Here is a 22,012-nt window from a genome sequence, read left to right as displayed (position 1 = left end):
ACTGGTTATCAAGAAGGGTCCTTCCCATTCAAATATTTGGGGATCCCATTAGCATCCACGAGACTTAATGTGACACACTATGCACCACTAATCTCCAGAACTGGTGACATGATTGAGTCCTGGCCAATCAAAACCTTGGCATATGCTGGGAAATTAGAATTGATTAACTCGTGCAGGGTATGGAATGCTTATTGATTTCCAATTTTCCTATTCCGTTGGCAGTGCTCAAACAAGTTATCAGAATATGCAGAGTATTTCTTTGGGGCAGTAGGGTAAAACCTTTGGTTGCATGGAAAGAAATCTGTCTGCCTAAGACTGAAGGAGGCCTGGGGGTATTTGATTACAGAACTTGGAACAGGGCTTTGCTCACAAAAACTCCATGGAATATCCACAAAAAGAAGGATACACTGATCAAAATGGATAAATCAAATTTATCTCAGGAATGGCAGCATATGGGAGGCCACAACAGAGCATGAGGACTCCCCATTATTTAAGAAAATTGTAGAAATTAAAAACATGTTATTACAACAGTGCAGAAGATGGGAAAATGCAGAACAGCTTTTAAACCAATGGACAGCTGATGATCATTTTAACTGCTCGAAAGCAAACAATTTCTAGAGGTTGAAGGGCACAACAGTACCATGGCACAACGTTGTATGGAGAAGTGGTAGCCCTCCCAAGCACTCATTCATTTTATGGCTAAGTGCTAAGAATAAATTATTGACAAATGATAAGATTTCTGGGGCAGAGAGAAAGATGGGGCGTGTGCATTATGTAAAACAGAAGCTGATCAGAGGTGCACCTTTTCTTCAAATGCAAGGTTGCCAATGAGGTGTGGGAAGCTACGAAAAGATGGCTTGGCTGTACAAGTTCCATGAGCACACTCAAAGCTGCACTCAAATGGGCGAAAAAAAAGGCTAAAGGGATGGGAGCACAATCAGTGACTAAGAGAGCACAATCAGTGACTAAGAGAGCTTGCCTCGCTGCAACAGTCTATTGTTTATGGCATTTCAAGCATAAAAGTAAGTTTGAAGAAGTTGACACACCCATTGAAGTCATTATCAAGTTTATCCAGAGTCAGACCCATGTATATAGAATTTTGTATCACAAATTCCCAAATTTGACACAATATGGGAACAGATGTTCTATTATGAGGGATTGATAGGAAGGTTTGATGTAATGTTTTTGATAGCTAGACCTTTGGTCTAGCCTTTTGATTGTAATACGTCACCAGTGTGAGTGGGGTTTACCCTCCCCCCCTGTTTGTCTGGGTATGTCCAGACAACGTTGTATATATTCAGTTTGATTTACTGATCCAAAAAAAAGAAAAAAAAGAAACAAGAACCATAAAATCTACCATTAACATAAACAAGTCGTTAGCAGTGAAAGCCTAAGGGAAGCAAAACAATAGTCCAAAATGTAGTACAGAAGAAGTCACGCAAACGGGCGATATTTACATACTCCCAACATTCACCAACATGCATACCAAAACGTAAGCAAGTTCAAGGATGCCAACTTTAGATAGCCTTCCACATTCCTAGGGAGGAGTAGTAAAGCGCATCAGTGGTACCACCTCTTCGACAACCCGAAAGAAGCGAACATCCAAGACCACATCATCTTTCAGCTGGCTACCAAGCTCAAAGAGACACACGTCGAATTCTTCTAAGTTATTTTCTACAGAAAAATGCCTCCACCCACCAGCCAGTCCTGCATAAGATCCATAGTCATAATATTTGGTATGCCATGTGCTTTCGTTGTGACGGAGAATCACATGTTGTTTATCGTACCAAAGATGCTTAGTCACCCATTCCGATGGGATCACCTGCATGAAGCAATTCCACAAACACATTAACTTGTCGAAGACAACCTCAACATTGTCCAATTGTCCCAATGATTGAATCTTATGCATCTACAGAAAGAAGAAGAAAAAAAATCTCCCTTTTGGGCTTCTTCTCGTTCTTTAGTTATGAAGATAAAGTGAACAAGAAAAACAAAGAGGCAGACAAAATTAATCATGGTTTACTTATGCTATCTAGTCTAAGAAATATGATTGCTCTATTGGTTTAGTCTCTGAATGATGCCGCAAACTTGACGACTCCTCCCAAATAAGGGAATTGCACAAACAAATTACAATAAAAAATCTCGTGTACCATGGTGGGTCGCATAACTACTACAAATTGCACAAAAGACTTACCATAAAAAATCTCTTGTATACCATGGTGGGTCGCATAACTACTGCGAAAGCTTCTTTGCTGGATGCTGATAGTGCCGCTTGCAAGGCCTTCTCTATCTCGTCTTCGGTGACAGATCGCCTACTCGATATGTATTGCACATTATACGCTTGATTTTTGTTGATGGTTATTTGTCCGCCACCGGAATCGTCTGTGAACAAGAAAATTGGAAGACAAGCATATATACACTTCAAATTCTAAAATAGGTCACAAAAAAACAAAACCCACCACCCATAAAATACCCCAAAATCTGAACATCAAGCTATAAACTAAACTTTGCAATGAGAAATAATATTCATTTCAAAAGAATGACGCAGAAAGAAAAAGAATGCTCCAAATTTCAATAGTTAAAAGAAAAAACTTACTGCATTCGGCCTTCTTTCCTGCAGCATGTGTGGAAGAACTTTTGCTTCTTAATATCCTCTTTGCAGTATTTGGTTTAACAGAAGAAGCTTTCCTTGGAGTCATTCGTCTCCTTTTGCAGATGGATTGCTTTCGTGGTGACACTGGCATCACACTGTCCAACTTCCGAGATTTCTCTGGTGAAGTGCATTGATTATCATCATCGTGAAAGGAGTCGTGAATGACTTCCACAGATTTCTCCTTTGCATCCCTCTTTGGCGAGGATCCACTTTCAACTTTAGTGTGCCCACATTTCCTAACCAGATATGTAGCTTCCTTCTCGCATAGACTTTGTTTTTCAAATACTAAAACATCAAAGTGTGAGTTCTTGCTGAATCTGAAAATCAAGAAATCATTTTCTTTTAGACAGTGGTCTTTCGCAAATTCTTCCCAGCCATTTTTGAGGAGTAATGAGTCCCCACTCGTTACCAATTCTACATTCCATGTAATACCACTCGGGCCTTTAAGAGCCACAGTCTTAGGTAGACTACCCTTTAAATTGTCTGCAAATTTTTTGGGAATGGTCTGCAATTCCACACAAAATGAAACTTAATTCAATTTGAACTTTTCAGAAAGGTTCAAACATGGGCATAACAATAATTAAGAATAGAATAGCAGCGGATTAGATCCATTCGCTTGCAAAAAATGTAGACATAAATTTTCATGAATAGAAATGTTTTGAGACCATACTTTTGTTAGATGGTGATGAACTTACAAGCTGCTGGTGGAAACCCTGAGTTAGAAATTGAGCGAAATGCGTGAACTGGAAATGGGTCCAGTAAATGGTCTCTTCCCATTTACTGCAATCCTCACAGGCTTCTCCCATTTGATCTCTCCTCCGCTCCCACCACCCTGTCTGTGAATTTGAGAAATTTAACAAAGAGAGAGAGAACAAAGGGAAGGAATCGGATGTGAGCTCACCTCTCACCTCTCCATCTCCGTCTGCAAAGAAACACTAGCCCCAAAACCCAACCAGAATCTGCAATATAATAACAAAATCCAGCACAGACCCGAAGCTGTTAAGAGCGCAAAATATGCCGAGGCAGGGGACAACTCACTGTCCAATGAAGAGGGGGCACTGGGATTAGTCTCGGCTGTGGTGCACACCAGGGCTGAGGACACCCGACGTAATCAGAAAAAAAAAAAAAAAAAAGAGGGGGCACTGGGGCAGGTGTGATTGTGTTATTGCGCCAAAATCCGACTCATATCTACTCTGACGCGTGTCTGGAGAGAGTTTAATATGCACTCGCCCGTGATTAAATTTCTAAATCAAAATGTCAGATTGATTCTCTGTTTCAAACAGTGCAACTCTGCCTCTCTGTTTTGAACTTTGAGCCCAGTGCTGGCAGCCCTCTCTGCTGTCTTTCAGTCTCTCCCAGTTCATACTCGGTCTATTCAATCTTCTGTATTCTAATTTAATCCAATTAATTTATTCCATATTTCATTAATTGATTGTTTGATTTCCATCATAAGAATATTATCTTAAAATATTCCCAATAGACTAATTGCCAAGTGAATTTTGAAGATAACATGTTGTTGAAAATTTTGTGCCAACCTTTTTATTTTTCTAATGCTTCTATTAAAGAAATTGGACCACTTTAAGTCCATTTTTTAGAAATATTATGGTGAATGTAGGTGATTGAACTATAACACTATAAATTTATTTAGGCCCCAAAAAATTTGTTTAGGCATACTAGACCACATTCGGAATCAAAAGATTAAGTTGAATTAGAGAATTAGCAAAAAAAAATTTTAAAGCATTCAATTTGTAAAAAATGACTTAATAACTTCTCCCATAAAATTCAAAGATAGATTATTTTGCTGAATTTTTGGCTACAAAACTCCTGCCAATAATTAAAAATATAGTTAAACAACTACTCAATTAAAATTCATAATTTTTCAATTTAAAGATTTGTTTGGATTAGAGATTTTGATTAGAAAAATGAAAGAAAAGCAAAATAAGAAAATATATATATTTTTCACTACATTTTCCCTTTATACCAAATACTACTAAATGAAAATTTATTTTAATATGATTAAAATTTAAGAAAAATTAAATAAAAATGGTATCTGACATCGTATTTTTATTCATTGATTTGGAACTTTTTCTTTTCGTTTTCTTTTTGACTTTACTTGATAACCAAGTAGGGAAAAATGAATTTCTTTATCTTTTCTTTTCATTTTCCTAAAAATTTCCAAGTTTCAAATAGGGTCTAAAAGATAATTACAATTCAATAACCATAGGGGATTTAATGCCCTAACTCAAAAATTGGTGAGGTAGAGAGAATAAGTAGTATTTATCTTGTAGGTTATTTACTATCCATTAAATACTTTCTAGGCTAATATAAGGTCAAAAAATCAATAGTCTTGATTTATTTACTACTAGAGTTAGGTTTATGAGTTTAGTTATACGAGAGAAAGATACTAACACTTCTTGCACACTCGTTCTACGAACGGTACCTAATTAATCTAGAATTATCTTAAATCAAACAAAAAAGACTTCTAATTAATTTTTAATGTGTGATTTTTACTAGTCTTTTAAATATTGAATTTCTCAACATTAGTCTGGAAGTCCGTCCAAGAGTCTAGAGTTCATTTCATCTTGGAAAAAAATCAAGAGGACACAATTACCCCACCCTCGAGCTCTGTCTTTGGATTAATTTAGTATATTACATATTAAGACAAAATTCATCATAAAAAAAAACAAAAAAGAAAGGAAGGTTTTATAAAACCTCTAAAGAAGGGGGTCTTGGTAAACAAACCTTTCTCAAATTTGAGATAATTGAGGTCTAAAATATCTCATTCTTTTTGTGTCCATCTTGGGAAACCACACACATACACATACACATACAAAATGAGTATGTAATATTAAAACATGCAAAATGGATGTGCAAATGCATTCAAAAAATCAAAATAAATTGAAAATAATTTTCTAATTTTCATAAAATTTTCAAGAAAATTTCAGTATTTTTTAACAAATTTTTTTAAATTTTTTTCTTCCAAGGGCATTTTGGTTATTTTGTCAAAGGATTATTTTTTATTTGACAAAAAATATTTTTTTCAAGTTTTTTGTATTTATATAAGTTTTTTTGGTTCTTTTTGGTATTTGAATTTTTTTTGAAAAAATTCTAACATTTTTAATGCATGCACGCATTTTTTTTTCTTTTTTATTTTTATTTTTTTAACCTACTTGTAACGTGAGCCAACTAATTGTTTGATCCAAAAAAATAAAAATAGAACATAAAAATAAAATAAAATAAAATACAATGAAATAAGATGAAGAAGCCAATAAATTCACATGAGGACCCTTAACACATGAAGGGAGAAAAGATTACGCATCTATTTTTTTCATGTTCATGCATGACCAAATTTCCTACTCTCCATTTGTTTAAGGAAGCCCTAGAATGGTATAAAATAGCATGACAATTAAATCACAACAAAACATATAATTAAGCATGATATTATTATCCTTGTTCATACAATATAAAATTATGAAGTCGACAAAGAAGAGAAAAAGAGTATCTGTGCCACATTTGGATGGAGAAAACAACATAAATATAAAACCAAATATGAGAATACTAAAATAACAATATAGCGATGACGATGGAAAAAACAGTACTTAAAAGTTTTGCACAATAATTATATGAATTTTCTTCTTACCCCAAAACTCTTTTCTCCCTCACATTAAAAGTTCCCATTTCCTTGTTAGCACTCTTTCTTTTCCCCTTCTCTTTATCTTGTGGGGTATTTATAAGCACAAAGGCAAGCATGCTAAGAGATAGGATTTTCCATTAGGTCACCTAAGGCATGCTGAAGGATGGCTAAAGGGCTTAACTGAGCCTTGGTAGGAGACTCATGGGAAATAACTCTTGCATGCTTCCAATTCCTCCCATGGATACCTTGGAAAGACCCTCTCTTTAAAATAAAGTGAGATCCACCTTTTAAGTACAACTTGACTTTGAGGCAAAGTTGGCTGCAGAGTCCAGAGTGGCTAGATTGAAGAAGTGGTGGGATTCACGGACTTTATTAAGGACAAGTTCAGCTAATTAAAGCCCAACTACCCCCCAATTAGAACATTGAGAATTTGACTAAAAAGATTTTGAAAAGAGTGAATATCAAATCCAAAACCAACAATGGCTAACAATTTTAAATTTTAAAATTTTTAAATTTTCAATTTACAACTTCTGGATTTTCACTTCATACAATTTTTAAATTTTTAAATTATATTTTTTTGGATAAAAAAATAGAAACAAAAGACGAATTCGGGTGTGTCTCGTGTTTTGGTGAATTGATACCCAAATAAAATTTGGTGTCAACAAACACTAACAATTTAATTCGCAATATTATTTTATATTTTGACATAAAATTTCAATATACAAATCTAAATAATGAGCAATGAGTAGAAATTATAAAATCCAACATCTATCTAAAACAAGAGAAAAAGAAATAAAATTCAATTTACATTTAAGTAGAATCCCCTAAACTAGACATGTGAGCATAACCATTGATGGTTGCAATGCAAGTTGAGCCAAAAAACCAAAAAAAAAAAAAAAAATCAGTTCATAGGAACCTAAGTATACATATATATATATATATATATATATATATATTGATATACCCAAAATTATCCTCATTAAGTAGGATTATCAAAAGTTAATCACACTCATTATTACGATTTACATAAACAAGAGAGAAGACTAAAATACTCATTAATGGGACAGTTACCAAGTCTTTCGGGTCAATGCTTTTAAAGGTTAGAATGATTCACGCATGTGTAATGATACACCCATTAAAATCATATCACCACAAGGTCAAACTCCACCGCCATAAAAGGGGATTTGAAGAGGAGGTAAGGGCATCTCATTCCAACTTATTCTTTACTGTTGCTACAAACCTCTCACTAAAATCCCTTACGTAGGCTTCGGAGTGACCCCCCGGAATACACTCGGGTCCTCCAAGCCGTTCTTACTTGATATGCCCATAATAATCTAGCTAATGAGGGCAGGTCAACGCCTATCTCGCATTTTCCTCGGGTCTGACATTCGGACGAGTGATTAGCTCCGACCCGATGAAGAGGAGGAGAGATCCACACCAACGCCCTTAATAACCGAGTAATAGGCTCACGCACTTATTGCGGGAGAGCGATTCACGCCCCCGTGCAATAAATGCGAGCCAACCGACGGTCAACTCAAGTCCCTATAAGAAGGGATTTGGAGTAAAGGCAAAGGTAAGACACAAAACACTATTCTACTGTTGCGTTTAGCCTCTCTAAAAGCATTCCTCTTATTTAGGCATCGGAGTGATCCCCCGGAGTACACCCCGCGTCCTCCAAACCTTTCTTCTCTTCCTCTTTCAAGTCAATGGGAGTCGAAGGAGCATCTCCACTATTTTTATCCCGTAACAGTTGGCGCCATCTGTGGGAAGCTGCTTTTAGGAGGCGATATTATCTTGCTCTCGACTTTCGACATTCCAGCAATGCCGACCTCACGCAATTCTACCTCCTTCCCTGCTACAAAAGAACCATCCCAATCTATCCAATCCACGCTCGCAGAGTCATCGGGTGTTAGTAGGGAGGAGTTCCTTGCTTTCCAGAAGGAAATGAAGGACATGCTCAACCAACTCTTACAAAAAACCTCCCCCAACCGCAAGAGAATCCCAGCGCAGACAAGCAAGCTAACAAACCAGTGGAGAAAGAGGAGAAAACTCACCTCAACAAGAAGATAGAGGATGCAAATAGCGTGGATGTCAACCAAAAAAGATCCATAGAGCTTGAGGAAAGAATAAAGAAGATAAATCATATAGAGAAGATGATGAAAGAGGGCAGAACCAGGCCCTACTATGGGGAAGCATCCCTAAGGTCTTCAGAGCTTCCATTCAATAAAGAAATCATGGAAGCACCATTGCCCAGTAGATTCAAGATGCCTATTTTTGAAAGATACGAAGGTTTGTCTGACCCCATTGATCACCTGGATAATTTCAAAATGTTGATGCAGTTGCAAGGGGCTCCTGACGCCATCATGTGTCAAGCTTTTGCAACCACCCTTAAGGGTACTGCCAGAGACTAGTATCGAACTCTTCGACCAGGATCCATTGGTTCCTTCCAAGAGATGGAGCAAATGTTCACCAGCCACTTCCTTAGTAGCCGGAGAGTTACTAAAACAACAGGCCATCTTATGAGTATGGTGCAAGGGGAGCGAGAAACTCTAAAGAACTTCATGCATCGGTTCAACACAGCGACCCTAGAAATCTGCAACTTAGACATGGGGGTAGCTTTGGCCGCCTTGACAACGGCTCTCCAACCCGGAAGCTTCTTATACTTCCTAGGGAAAAAATCGCCAGTGGACATGGGGGAGTTAATGATCCGAGCAGAGAAATACACAAACCTGGAGGAGATGATGGATACGAGAGGAAATCGCATAGAGCGGAAAAGGGGAAACAATAGTAGAGAATCTAGAGACTCCTATAGATCTGTAAAAAAGCATGAGACTAGTGCGCTGCAAACGGGTCCAAAGATGAGAGGACAGCACAACAAGTTCTCCACCTACACACCCCTAAATGTACCGCGCTCAAAGTTACTGATGCAGATCAAAAAGAAGGACTACATCTCGTGGACTGAACCTATGCGAACGCCTTTACATAAGCGGAACATGTCCAAGTTCTGCGCATTCTATAGGGATCACAGCCACGACACAGAAGAATGCATTCAGTTGAAGAAAGAAATCGAAGTCCTAATAAGAAGGGGACATCTGTCAAAGTTTATAAAGAAAGAAAATCCACAAAGGGAACCAATCGAGCAGAGGAGGCATGGCACAAAAGAGAAGGAAGAGCAGGTCATAGGGGAAATTGTGGTGATCTTCGGAGGATCTGCTAGTGGAGGAGATAGCGGGAGTGCACGCAAAAAATATGCTAAACAAGTGCTGACGATGGAGAAGGGGGAAACCAGTAGCAAACAAAACAGAAAATATGACATTATAACCTTTGACAGCAGAGATGAAGAAGGGATGCAGTACCCACATGATGACGCATTAGTACTCTCCCTGCTTGTGGCCAATTACATGGTCAGACGCATACTGATAGACAACAGGAGCTCGGCCAACATCATGTTCTGGTCAGTCCTGGTTGGAATGAAGATCGACAAGGAACAACTCAAGCCGGTCTCGACCCCCTTGGTAGGATTCGGGGGAGACACTATTCACCCCTTGGGTACAATCACGTTACCGGTGACAATAGGGACGACCCCGCAGCAGGTAACGACGTTGACAGAATTCCTGGTGGTCGACCGACCTTCGGTATACAATGTCATCTTGGGTCGCCCTTTCCTTAATGCAGTTCGGGCGGTAACGTCAACGTACCACCTCAAAGTCAAATTCCCTACACCACAAGGGATAGGACTTGCCAAGGGAGATCAGGCCGCTGCTCGGAGTTGTTATGTAATGGCCTTGAAAGGGAAGATGGAGGCTAAAGAAGCTCTAACGGTGGAAGATCTAGAAGTAAGAGGAGAGTATCCCCAGATCAGTACAGTAGATGAAGATATCAAGCACATACCACTGAAGGGCCACTAGGAGAGAAGTATACAGATCGGGAATCACTTGCCCGACACCTTGAAAACGGAGCTGAGTGAACTCTTAGACGAATTCACCAATTTGTTCGCATGGTCGGCCGCAGACATGCCTGGCATTGACCCTGCAGTGATAAAGCACAGGTTGTAGGTCGACCCCAACCACCGACCTGTGAAGCAGAAAAAGAGGAGCTTCACAATGGAGGAGATCAGAATAATCGATGAGGAAGTGACGAAACTGGTACAAGCCAACTTCATCAAGGAGGTAGACTACTCGGAGTGGTTAAGCAACGTGGTTCTAGTAAGAAAGCCAAACGGAAAATGGCGCACTTGCATAGACTTTACTGACTTGAATAAGGCATGCCTAAAAGACAGCTTCCCTCTTCCCTGAATCGACCAACTAGTGGATTCAACCTCTGGGCACGAGCTCCTCAACTTCATGGATGCTTACTCAAGATACAACCAAATCCCCATGAGTCGAGCAGATGAAGAAAAAACATCTTTCATCACCGAAAGGGGTTTGTATTGTTACCGGGTGATGCCTTTCGGGCTAAAAAATACAGGAGCCACATATCAGAGATTGGTGAACAGGATCTTTAAAGATCAGTTCGAAAAAACAATGGAGGCGTACGTGAACGACATGTTGGTAAAAAGCTTGGTAGCAGGACAACATTGCAAAGACTTGAGAGAAACATTCGAACTCCTTCACCGGTACCACATGAAACTGAACCCCATCGAAGTGTGTGTTCGGTGTGGCTGCAAGAAAATTCTTGGGCTTTATGGTGGCTCGTAGAGGTATAGAAGCAAACCCAGATAAAATAAAAGCGCTGCTGGAGATGGAGGCCCCACAGACAAAAAAGGAGATCCAAGTTTTTACAGGGACGATAGCCTCCCTCAGCAGGTTTGTCTCCTGCTCAGGGGACAAAGGCTTACCATTCTTCAAAGCACTACGAAAGAAGGGAGGATTCGAGTGGGGGGAAGAGCAGGCCAAAGCCTTCGAACTGCTCAAGCAGTACCTCGGATCCCCTCTTCTTTTAACGAAAGCAAAGAATGGGGAAGACCTTTACCTATATATAGCATCCACAGAAAGTGCCGTCAGCTATATCCTGGTTCGGGAAGAAGGCAGGAAGCATCAACCCATCTATTACACTAGCAAGGTGCTCAGCGGAGCTGAAAAGAACTACTGCAAGACCGAAAAAGCCGCGTTCTCCATCGCTTGTGCAGAGCGAAAATTGAGGTCCTACTTTCAGGCCCACAAGGTAATTGTGTTAACAAACCTACCCATGAGACAAATTCTACAGCGACCGGAGAGTTCGAGAAGGATGACAAAATGGTTAATCAAGTTAAGGGAGTTCGACATACAATATCAACCAAGGCCCGCTGTCAAGGCCCAGGTGTTCGCTAATTTTACAACAGAAAGGTTCTCCGACTCGTCCACTAAGCAAGACGTATGGACACTACATGTTGATGGGTCATCTAACGCTGTTGGAGGGGGAGTTGGATTCATCCTTTCAGCCCCAGTTGGCAGTGAAACTCTTTTCACACTGAAGCTTGAGTTCACAGCAACCAACAACGATGCGGAGTATGAAGCTTTGCTAGCAGGCTTGTGCTTGGCAGAAGTATTAGGGGTGGCACAGATCAAGGTATTGAGTGATTCTTAGCTGGTGGTAGAGCAGTTGAAAGGAGAATTTGAAGCTAGGGATCCAAGAATGAAGAAATATCTCGTTAAGGCCGAAGAATACGAGAAAGCATTTGTTTGCTTTAATATAGAACATGTACCAAGTGCAGAAAACAAAAAGGCCGACGCACTCGCCAAATTGGCCTCAGCAACCGGTGCGGAATGGAAAGACGCTATTTATCTGGAGCGAATAGGGAAACCCTCATACGAGGAAGACGAAGTTAACTCAGTAGAGTCCAAAATCAACAAGAATGATTGGAGGGCGCCTTTGTTCCTATTTCTCCAGGACGGATCCTTACCAAAAGACAACAAGGAAGCTCGGAGAGTGAGAAGGAAAGCAGCAAGGTATACGCTGATAGGCCGGGAGCTGTACAGACGATCTCTAATACTGCCCTACCTTCGTTGTCTAAACGATGAAGAAGGGACATATGTACTAAGAGAAATCCACGAAGGAGTGTGTGGAAACTACCTTACCAGTAGGGCCCTAGCCCACAAAGCCATGCGGCAGTGGTTTTACTGGGCTACAATGAAGAAAAATGCGGTTGAGCTCATCAAGAAATGCGACAGATGTCAACGATGTGCAGCTGTACCATACGTACCCTCTAATCTACTCTCCCCTTTAACCAGTCCCTGCCCCTTTGCATAGTGGGGAGTAGACATCCTTGGACATCTACCGCAGGCGACAGGTCAAAGAAAGTTTTTATTAGTAATAATAGATTATTTCACTAAGTGGGTAGAGGCTGAACCTCTAGCCACCATAACAGAATGAAACATTACACGCTTCGTGTGGACATCAGTGGTTTACCGTTATGGCAACCCTTGGGTGATAGTTATAGACCACGGGAAGCAGTTGGACAATGACCGCTTCAAAAAGTTATGTTCTGACCTCTCTATTAAGCTTCTCTTCGCGTCAATGGCGCACCCCCAGAGTAATGGACAGGTAGAGAACATGAATCAGACGATACTGCATGGACTAAGGACGCGACTTGAGTCCATGCAAGGTAGATGGGCAGAGGAACTCCTTTCCCTTATATGGGTGTACCACACCACCAAAAGAGCAGCAACAGGGAAAACCCCTTTCATGCTTGTCTTTGGCGCAGAGGCAGTCATCCCAGCAGAGGTAGGGATACCCTCTTGGTAAAGGCAATACTTCAACGAGCAGACCAACAATGAGGAACTCAGGTCAGAAATAGACCTGCTGGAAGAGAGACAAGATCAGGCGAGTTTAAAAGTTGCAGCGTACCAGTAGAGGGTAGCAAAGTACTACAACAATCACATTAAAGTACGGAATTTCTAGCCAGGAGACTTGGTCCTGAGGAAGAGGCGAAAAAAACCCGTTCGAGTTAGGGTGGCACAAGTTAAAGCCCAACTGGGAGGGCCCATACAGGGTCACAACAGAGATAAAACCAAGGACATACAAGTTCGAAGATGTAGGGGGGAAAGAAATTAAGAACACATGGAACTCGAAAATATTAAAAAAATACTATTCTTAAAAACCGCTTCTTGCCGTGCTGTAATTAAAGTATCCATTACAATAGTTGCACTACATCAATAAAGTTTGAAAAATTCAAATTACAAGTTCGGTTCCTACAAACTAGTTGGCTTTACTCCCCTCTCCAACTTCCTCCTCCTCCCCTTCCTTATCCTCCTCCAGATCTTCCACAGACTCAGGACTATCATTGCCATAACCATGAGAGCTCACACCGTCCAGAGGAAGCTCAGGATGTTTGGTCCTGACTTGGTCCCGGCACCTCCTGAATCCCACTCGGTAAGCCTTAGAGGTATCAATAATGAACTAGTTGGAGTCCTTATACTCCTTTACTGCAGTTCGGGAAGCAATAGCAACAGCAGCAGCTTCTCTGGCAGGTAGTTCCTCCCTACGAAGGCACTCGACCTCAGCTTGCAGAGCCCGCTCACGGACCTCGGCCTCACGCAGTTCGTTCTGAGGCCAAAACCGACGAGCACAACTCGTGAGGCCAAAACATCCCAATAGATGAGCACGACTTATCAGGCAGATAGGCCAAACTGACGAGCACGACTCGTCAGGCCAGAACATCACAACAGATGAGCACGACTTATCAAGCGGATAGGCCAAACTGATGAGCACGACTCGTGAGGCCGGAACAACCCAACAGATGAGCATGACTCATCAGGCAGATGGGCCAAACTGACGAGCATGACTCGTGAGGCCAGAACTGCCCAACAGAGGAGCACAGCTCAATAGACGCAAAGGCCCGAATGACGAGCATGACTTGTAAGACCAAAACAGCCGAGCAGGTCAGATAGCTCGGCTAATTTCCCTCCATGGGATAGGTCGGACAAATTCCTTCCATGGGGCAGGTCGTCCAAGCTTCACTCCAGGGAAAAGGTTGGACAGCTCGATCGATTTCCCTCCTTGCAACAGCTTGGCCCGAGCAACTCTTCAAAGAGCTCGGATGAAACAGCTTGGCCCGAGCAACTCTTCAAAGAGCTCGGACAAAGCAGCTCAGCACAAACAGCTCATCCCGAGCAACTCTTCAAAGAGCTCGGACGAAACAGCTCAGCCCGAGCAACTCTTCGAAGAGCTCGGACGAAACAGCTTGGCCCGAGCAACTCTTTAAAGAGTTCGGATGAAACAACTCGGCCCGAGCAACTCTTCGAAGAGCTCGGACGAAGCAGCTTAGAAAAATAGCTCGGCTCGAGCAACTCTTCGAAGAGCTTGGCCCAAGAAACTCTTCAAAGAGCTCAGACGAAGCAGCTCGGCCTGAGCAACTCTTCAAAGAGTTCGGACAAAAAAGCTTTGCACAAATAGCTCGGCCCAAGCAACTCTTCCAAGAGCTCGGACGAAACAGTTCGGCCCGAGCAACTCTTCAAAGAGCTCGGACGAAGCAGCTTGGCACAAACAGCTCGGCAAAATAGCTCGGCTTGAGCAACTCTTCAAAGAGCGCGGACGAAGCAGCTTGGCATAAACAGCTCGGCCCGAACAACCTTTCAAAGACCTTCGACAAAACAGCTCGGCCTGTGCAACTCTTCAAAGAGCTCGGACAAAAAAGCTTGGCACTAACAGCTCAGAAAAACGGCTTGGCAAAACAACTCGGCACGAGAAGCTTGGCTAAATGGTTCGACACGAGGAGCGCGGCAAAACAGCTCGGTACGAGCTGCTCGGCCCTTACAGCTCGGTAGCTCGGCATGAGGAACTCTGCTAACAGCTCGGCACGATCTGCTCGGCAAAATAGCTCGGTACGAGCTGCTCAGCTAATCTGCAAAAAAAAAAAAAGAGGGAACAAGATGGAGCGTTAAACCCTCTAAGGGGAAAGATGCAGACAAAACCATTATTCAAAATTCTATCCAAAAATTTGAAACTGAGGGGGGGACAACTGATATGCCCATAATAATCTAGCTAATGAGGGCAGGTCAACGCCTATCTCGCATTTTCTCCGAGTCTGACATTCGGACGAGTGATTAGCTCCGACCCGATGAAGAGGAGGAGAGATCCATGCCAACACCCTTAATAACCGAGTAATAGGCGCACGCACTTATTGCGGGAGAGCGATTCACGCCCCCGTGCAATAAGTGCGAGCCAACCGAAGGTCAACTCAAGCCCCTATAAGAAGGGATTTGGAGTAAAGGCAAACGTAAGACACAAAACACTATTCTACTATTGCGTTTAGCCTCTCTAAAAGCATTCCTCTTATTTAGGCATCGGAGTGATCCCCCAGAGTACACCCCGGGTCTTCCAAGCCTTTCTTCTCTTCCTCTTTCAGGTCAACGGGAGTTGAAGGAGCATCCCTGCTATTTTTATCCCGCAACATTACTTTCTCTCCTTTCATATGGTCGTGATCGAAGAATGTTTCCAAAGATCATTCAATTTTGTTTAGTAACATATATATAAATAGAGAGAGAGAGAGAGAGAGAGAGAGAGAGAGAGAGAGAAAGAGAAAGAGAGAGAGTATTATGGTCATCTAATGAGAGGAGCAGTCGACGAATCCTCCTTTGCCTATCGGACCTCATTCTCTCTGTTCGCTCTGCCGGAAACAGATTGCCAATAATCTTCTCTGGCGAGCTATAGGTTACAAGCGATGTGGTCTGCCTACGGTCGTCGATAACTCGAATCGCCTCCCCACACCGTTGTCTAGGATGCTCTTTCTAGCCCGTTATAGGAGAGTCAGTGCCTTCATCTCAGGCGACGCACTGAAGTCTGAACCAGCAAGCTCCATCCATACCAGGAGCCGCCTCCTGACACATTTTCACCTCTGGAGATTGATGTCACCGCACGCAAGTTAGGAGATTGTCAATGCCTTCACGTCTTAGGCGGCGCACCGAAGTGCTGACTGTTGAACCAGTAAGCACTGCCCACACCAAAAGCTGCTGCCTGCAACTTTTTCGCCTCCGAAGATTGAGATCGCCACACGCAAGAAGGAGAGTACTGTCGCCGTCGCAAAGCAGTGCAAGATTTGGCCCACCTTTGCCAAATATTGAAGTTTCGGGGACTCCACACACTAGAAGGAGATTGCCAACGCCATCACACATCAGGTTCCATTTTCTCTTTCCACAAAAGGTTGGTTTTTTAATTTTAGGCTTTCAAAATGGGAAAAAGGTTGCCGCCATCAATAATAGCCACCGTCAATCCTAGTCTCTGGGTTGCCCATGGCAGCGCCTATTCCAACGGTGAACCCCTCGCCGATGGGGACCTTTGAACCTGGAGATACCAACAAAAAGATGTATTCTTTGATGGTAACAAAAATGGTGGTGCCTACGTTTAGAATGCTAATGCGACATCCTGTGGATATTAATGGAGAGAAAGACTTCATTTTTACAAAGATGGAGATGACAAAGGCGGTTGAGGAATTCCAGTTTACTTTGGTTCTGAAATTCACACGCTCTAGGCCCTCAGTAGATGCCATCAGAATTACAATGGTAAAACCTAGGGTTTATTGGAGATTCCAACTATTAGTTTCATGGATAGTTACCATGTTCTTGGACAGTTGAGATCTGAAAGGGGCTTTATGCATGCATGGGCACATGAAGGAAGAGTAATAGATGGGTGTTTGTTTCAATTGTTTCTCTAGACGAAATACTTTGATCTGGAAAAGGAGTCTCCTTTGGCACCCCAATGGATATTCCTTCCTGGCTTACCGATCCATATGTATCGCCCGGATTGTCTTCAAATTCTAGCATCTAGATTTGGTCAATTTTTAGGAATTGATAATGCGACATTGAACAGGACTTGAACGTCCGGTGCATGAATATGTGTAGAGATTGACCTTCAAGAGGAACCAGTACAGAGATTCCACATTGTTGTTTCAAATAATAAACTGATTTAGCAGGAAGTACGATATGAGAAACATGGTTTCTATTGCTCCAAATGTTGCCGTCAAGGAGATACAGAGGTAGTTTGTAGAGTTGGAGAAAATAAGGGTAGGAGGGATAAAGAAATTACTTGTGTGCCAAATAAAATGTGGAGAATACTATCTTGTGGCATATGCGGTTAGGGCATATAGGTGAGCATGGGATGAAGGAGTTTCATAAGAGAAATATTTTGTGAGAAAGCCATGTTGCAATGTACTCAGGAATAAAAAGAAGAGAAACAGATGCTAAAAAACTGTAGCAGCAATGAATGTGTGGTGTAGGTGGAGTTGAAGACTCATGACAAAGATGACAATGTTCAGAATGCAGGGAGTTCTAACTCGGGAGACTAGTAGCATCATAGTATAGCTATACATAAGCCCAGGCGCACTATCAGGCCACCCCCTAGGTATGGATTTGATGATCTGGTTTCTTATCCACTTATTACTATTTGATGATCTGGTTTCTTATCCACTTATTACTCGTAGCAGGTATCCTACTACTTTTCAAGAGGTGGTGCATAATCAAGAGAAAAGTAGATGGATGAGTGCTATGGTGGAGGAGATGGAGTCTTTGCATAAGAATTAGACGTGGGAGTTGGATCTTCTAGAGGGGAAGAGAGCGATAGGTTGCAAATAGGTGTATAGGAAGAAAGAAGCGGTATCAAAAAGATGGAGAAAAGTTCAAGGCTCGATTAGTAGCAAAGGGTTACTCACAGAGGAAAGGGGTTGATTATGATGAGATCTTCTCCTCTGTGGTCAAACACACTTACATCAAGATAATGTTGGGATTAGTAGCACATTTCGATATGTATTTGGAGTAGATGGACGTAAAGAGATCGTTTCTCTAAGGGATTTGAAGGATATGATTTACATGGCACAATCACAAGGATTCAGTGAGCCTAGATAGGAACACTTGGTTTATAAATTGAGGAAGACATTTTATGGGCTAAAATGGTCTCCGAGGTAGTTGTACAAGTGGTTTGACGCCTATATGATCTGGATTGGGAGAAGTGAGTATAATTGTTGTGTTTATATGAAGAGTTTGGGTTATGGTTAACTTATTTTTTTGTTGCTTTATTTGGATGACATGTTGATTGCTACAAGGAGTATGACTGAGGTCAATTAGTTGAAAACTTTGTTGAGTAAAGAATTTGACATGAAGGACTAGGTGCGACCAAAAAGATTCTTGGGATGGAGATTCACAAGGACAGAGCTTTAGGGAGATTGTGGTTATCTTAGGGTAGCTATGTTGAGAGGCTGTTGGAGAGGTTTAACATGGATAATGCAAAATCGGTGAGTACACTGTTGGAAAATCATTTTAGATTGTCTACTACCCAGTTCCTAAAGACAAACAATGATGTTCATGACATGTCAAAGGTCCCATATGCTAGTATAGTGGGGTGCTTGATGTATGTTATGGTATGTACAAAATTGGATTTGGCACAAGTGGTTAGTGTGGTGAGCAAGTTTCTTTCAAATTTGGGTCAATAGCATTGGGATGTAGTCAAGTGGATTTTCATATACTTAAGGGGTACTACAGATTATGACATCATGTTGGGCAAGCAACAAAGTGATCCTTCAGTTTTGGGATATGTGGATGCAGACAATGTAGGAGACTTGGATGGCAAAAGGTCCACCACAGGTTATATGTTCACTCTTATGGGAGGGACTATTTATTGGAGGTCCCATGGTTCAGTCTCTAATTGCACTATCTACAATTGAGTTAGAGTATATGGCCGTGGCCGAAGCTGCCAAGGAAGCATTGTAGCTAATAATATTGGTCAAGGAGTTGGGTATTTAGCAAGGTGGATTTTAGTTGCATTGTGATAGTCAAAGTGTCATTTATCTGACAAACAGCCAGGTGTATCATACGAGTACCAAGCACATAGATGTGAGGTTTCATAGGATCAGGTAATTAGTTTCTTTTGGTGAATTCGTGCTTGAGGAAGTTCACACTTCTAAGAATACAGTAGACAAGTTGACAAAGTATGTTACCGCGGACAAGTTCAAGTATTGTTGGACTTGATCAACGTCTTTAGATGCTAGATGGGAGGTGTCCCAATCCATTGTCCTGGGTGGAGCTACGAGTTATGTTTTTCAATTTTCTCTTAAGGGGTGTGAAAACTAAGGTGTAGCCCCAAGAGGGGGGAGTGAATTAGGTTATTAAAATTTCTTTTAAATTATTTTATGAATTCTTAACCTTTTATAATTCTTTCAAATATTTCTTGACTTCTTTTAGCAATCACACAAAAGCTTAAGTATTTTATTCAATCCACAACCACAACACAAATAAACAATCAATTAACTACTCAAACCAATTAACCGCAATATAAGTAACCAATCAATATATGCTTAGCAATTCTTTTGGCAATATTTAGCTTGATTGTTTGCAGACCTGTGTATATGAATATATAAGCCCTGTAGAGATTGTAATTTGCCTTTCAATTGATAATCAAAATAGCTTCCAATCACTCTTTCCAAAATCAAAATTAAAATAAACCTTTAGTTAATAGGTCTTGGGTTGTTAACCAATCAACGTATTCCCTTACGGTTTTCGCAAAGTATTGATTAACCAACGTACTCCTTTTTGGTTTCTGCAAGCCCAAAAACAAATTAAGCTTTGGTTTATTTAATTTCCAATACGAGTTTTTTTTAATCATTGAGAGAATTACAACATCCACACAGTTTATATTTTTTCTGGAATTTAAAGAAAATAAGGGAAAGAGAGTGACACCGCTGTTTTTACAAGGTTCGGCTTATCCTTAGCCTACGTCTTCGCTTTTTGCAAACCACCAAAAGATTCCACTAAACCAATTCCTTTTCGAGTGGAACAATACCATTACAAGCGATACCCCAGGCTCAAACACTCCTTCACTAGGCTAGAGCAACGCCTCTCCAAATGATATCCCCTTGCTTGGTCCAACGATCCAAATCAAACTTGAATCATCAAAGAACTATGAAATGGAAATAAGAATCTGCGTACTAGAACACTCTCAAAACAAAGCAAATTTGTACAAGTTAGAGCACTAAATATACTTCAAAGCAAATACTAAATAGAAAATATGAAACTCAAGGTTTAGATGTCACCAAAGGTTCTTTCTTATAGATAGAGAAAACTTAGTTGCAAAATATGAACCAAGGCTTTTGATCAACTAGCAATTTTGTAGAGTTCTCTCAGCAAGAGTGTAAGTGTAATGACCCAAAGAATAATGATATTTAAATAATAAAAAGAAAGGGAAATGGAAACCGGAAATAGAAGGAGGCAGTCGACTTGCATTCGTAAACGACGTTGCATTTTAGAAAGGATAATCCCGAGAAACTTTTCAGGTACATGTAATGGTTTCATGGGAATCCAAGGAACAGATGAAATAGAAGTATCTGCATCTATTCCAAGAAGTTTGATTGGGTAAATGTATGTAGTTAGGTAGTATTGCTTTTGTAGGTATATGTAATGGTTTAATTAGTGTAGCATTTTAGTTTTGGGAGAATTTTTCTTTTGTATATGTAATCTCCTAGGGCTCGGAATGTAACCACGGTATTCCTCTGCCATAAGTGAGGGTAAGAAATAAAATAAGTAGACCCTTGTCTTGTTAAGGGATGATGAGTTACGTGAACAGTAAATTTCGAGGACGAAATTTTATAAGGAGGGGAGAATGTAACGAACTGAAGAATAATGACATTTAAATAATAAAAAGAAAGGGAAATGGAAATCGTAAATAGAAGGAGGCAGTCGACATCAAAAGAAATTTTTCAGCTCCTCGTCGACGAGAGTATAATAGGAGCTCGTCGACGAGGATAGGATTCGTCGACAAACTTTCTACAAGACTCGTCGACGAGGTGATGTGGCTCGTCGACGAGGAAATGCCAAGAGGAGTTCTGGGCAGTCTGAATTTCGTCAACGAGGAGTGGGTTTCATCGACGAAATTATTAAAGGACTCGTCAACGTGATGATGTGGCTCGTCGACAAATCCAGCCCTATAAATAGTAAAGAACTCAAATTTTTTGATGGAAATTAAGCACAGAAACCCCCTCTTTCTCACCCTTCGGTCCTTCCCCCTTCTCTCTTTGATTTAGAGCCGAATTTCCGCTGGTTTGAGAATCTGAAGCTACCGCGACGCTTTTGGGAAAGTTCTCTGCAAATCTGTTGGAGCGGATCGTCGATGGGGCTGAGATGGAAACCAACCCAAATCTAGGGTAAGACTTTCTACTCAGTATTTGGTTAATTGGTAGTTGTAGGAAGTGATATACGCGTAGAAATACTAAACTTTAGTTTTGGGGAATGTTGTTTCTAGGGTGTCGAACGGGGAACCCTGTGGGTGCGGGACAGATTTTCTTAGGGGCTTTTTAGGAATCAGGTAAGGGGATAAACTAAGCCAGTATTTTATGAAAAATATGTATATTGTTATAGCATTTGATTTCAGGAAAATAAATATATTTATATTTGGAAAAATACTATTGAAAATGATGGTATGTTGAATATGCGAAAAACCTGTCAGTGTGACATGAGTAAAAATTGTTATGAAATACTGCTTTTTAGGAATGTGTGAATGATACATATTTTTATAATGGAAAACCGGCGTATGGGCCAAGATTTTGATATATTTGCCGACATACGGGCCGAGCTATGTATATGATTTGCGGACGTACGAGCTAAACTATGGATATGATTTGCCAACGTACGGGTTGTGCTATGATATGTGTTGACTCTATGAGTCCAATCCGGTTTTGATAATGACAAATCACTTGATATGTGCATTGAGTTTGTGAACAGAAATTACACTAAGCATGCACGGAAAGATAATGAGTCATGGAAGCC

At 40.9% G+C, this 22,012-nt stretch overlaps 1 protein-coding gene across 2 annotated transcripts; it reads right to left on the bottom strand.

Moving 5' to 3' along the window:
• Nucleotides 1-1,334: 1,334 nt before the first annotated feature.
• LOC131144907 (B3 domain-containing protein REM16-like) lies at nucleotides 1,335-3,857 on the bottom strand. Of its 2 annotated transcripts, none has more exons than XM_058093855.1 (5): nucleotides 3,555-3,857; nucleotides 3,349-3,489; nucleotides 2,597-3,158; nucleotides 2,195-2,382; nucleotides 1,335-1,822 (listed from the first exon to the last, which is right to left on the bottom strand). In XM_058093855.1, exons 2-5 carry the CDS (start codon nucleotides 3,457-3,459, stop codon nucleotides 1,538-1,540), a joined length of 1,146 nt encoding a protein of 381 aa, XP_057949838.1. In that variant the 5' UTR covers nucleotides 3,460-3,489; nucleotides 3,555-3,857; the 3' UTR covers nucleotides 1,335-1,537. The 2 variants fall into 2 exon arrangements, with proteins under 2 accessions (XP_057949838.1, XP_057949839.1); XM_058093856.1 differs by having other exon boundaries at nucleotides 3,562-3,845.
• Nucleotides 3,858-22,012: the final 18,155 nt, after the last annotated feature.

Source organism: Malania oleifera, chromosome 12 (genome assembly GCF_029873635.1).
Source record: "Malania oleifera isolate guangnan ecotype guangnan chromosome 12, ASM2987363v1, whole genome shotgun sequence".
Taxonomy (NCBI): domain Eukaryota; kingdom Viridiplantae; phylum Streptophyta; class Magnoliopsida; order Santalales; family Ximeniaceae; genus Malania; species Malania oleifera.
This window is presented reverse-complemented; position numbering and strand designations above follow the sequence as displayed.

Excerpts from the sequence above, each read along its gene's own strand:
- LOC131144907 (XM_058093855.1), bottom strand. The coding sequence starts at position 3,459 with ATGGGAGAAGCCTGTGAGGATTGCAGTAAATGGGAAGAGACCATTTAC. Across the intron at positions 2,383-2,596 it reads AGGAAAGAAGGCCGAATGCA|ACGATTCCGGTGGCGGACAA; the intron begins GTAAGTTTTTTC and ends TCTTGTTCACAG. Across the intron at positions 1,823-2,194 it reads TATACAAGAGATTTTTTATG|GTGATCCCATCGGAATGGGT; the intron begins GTAAGTCTTTTG and ends TGCTTCATGCAG.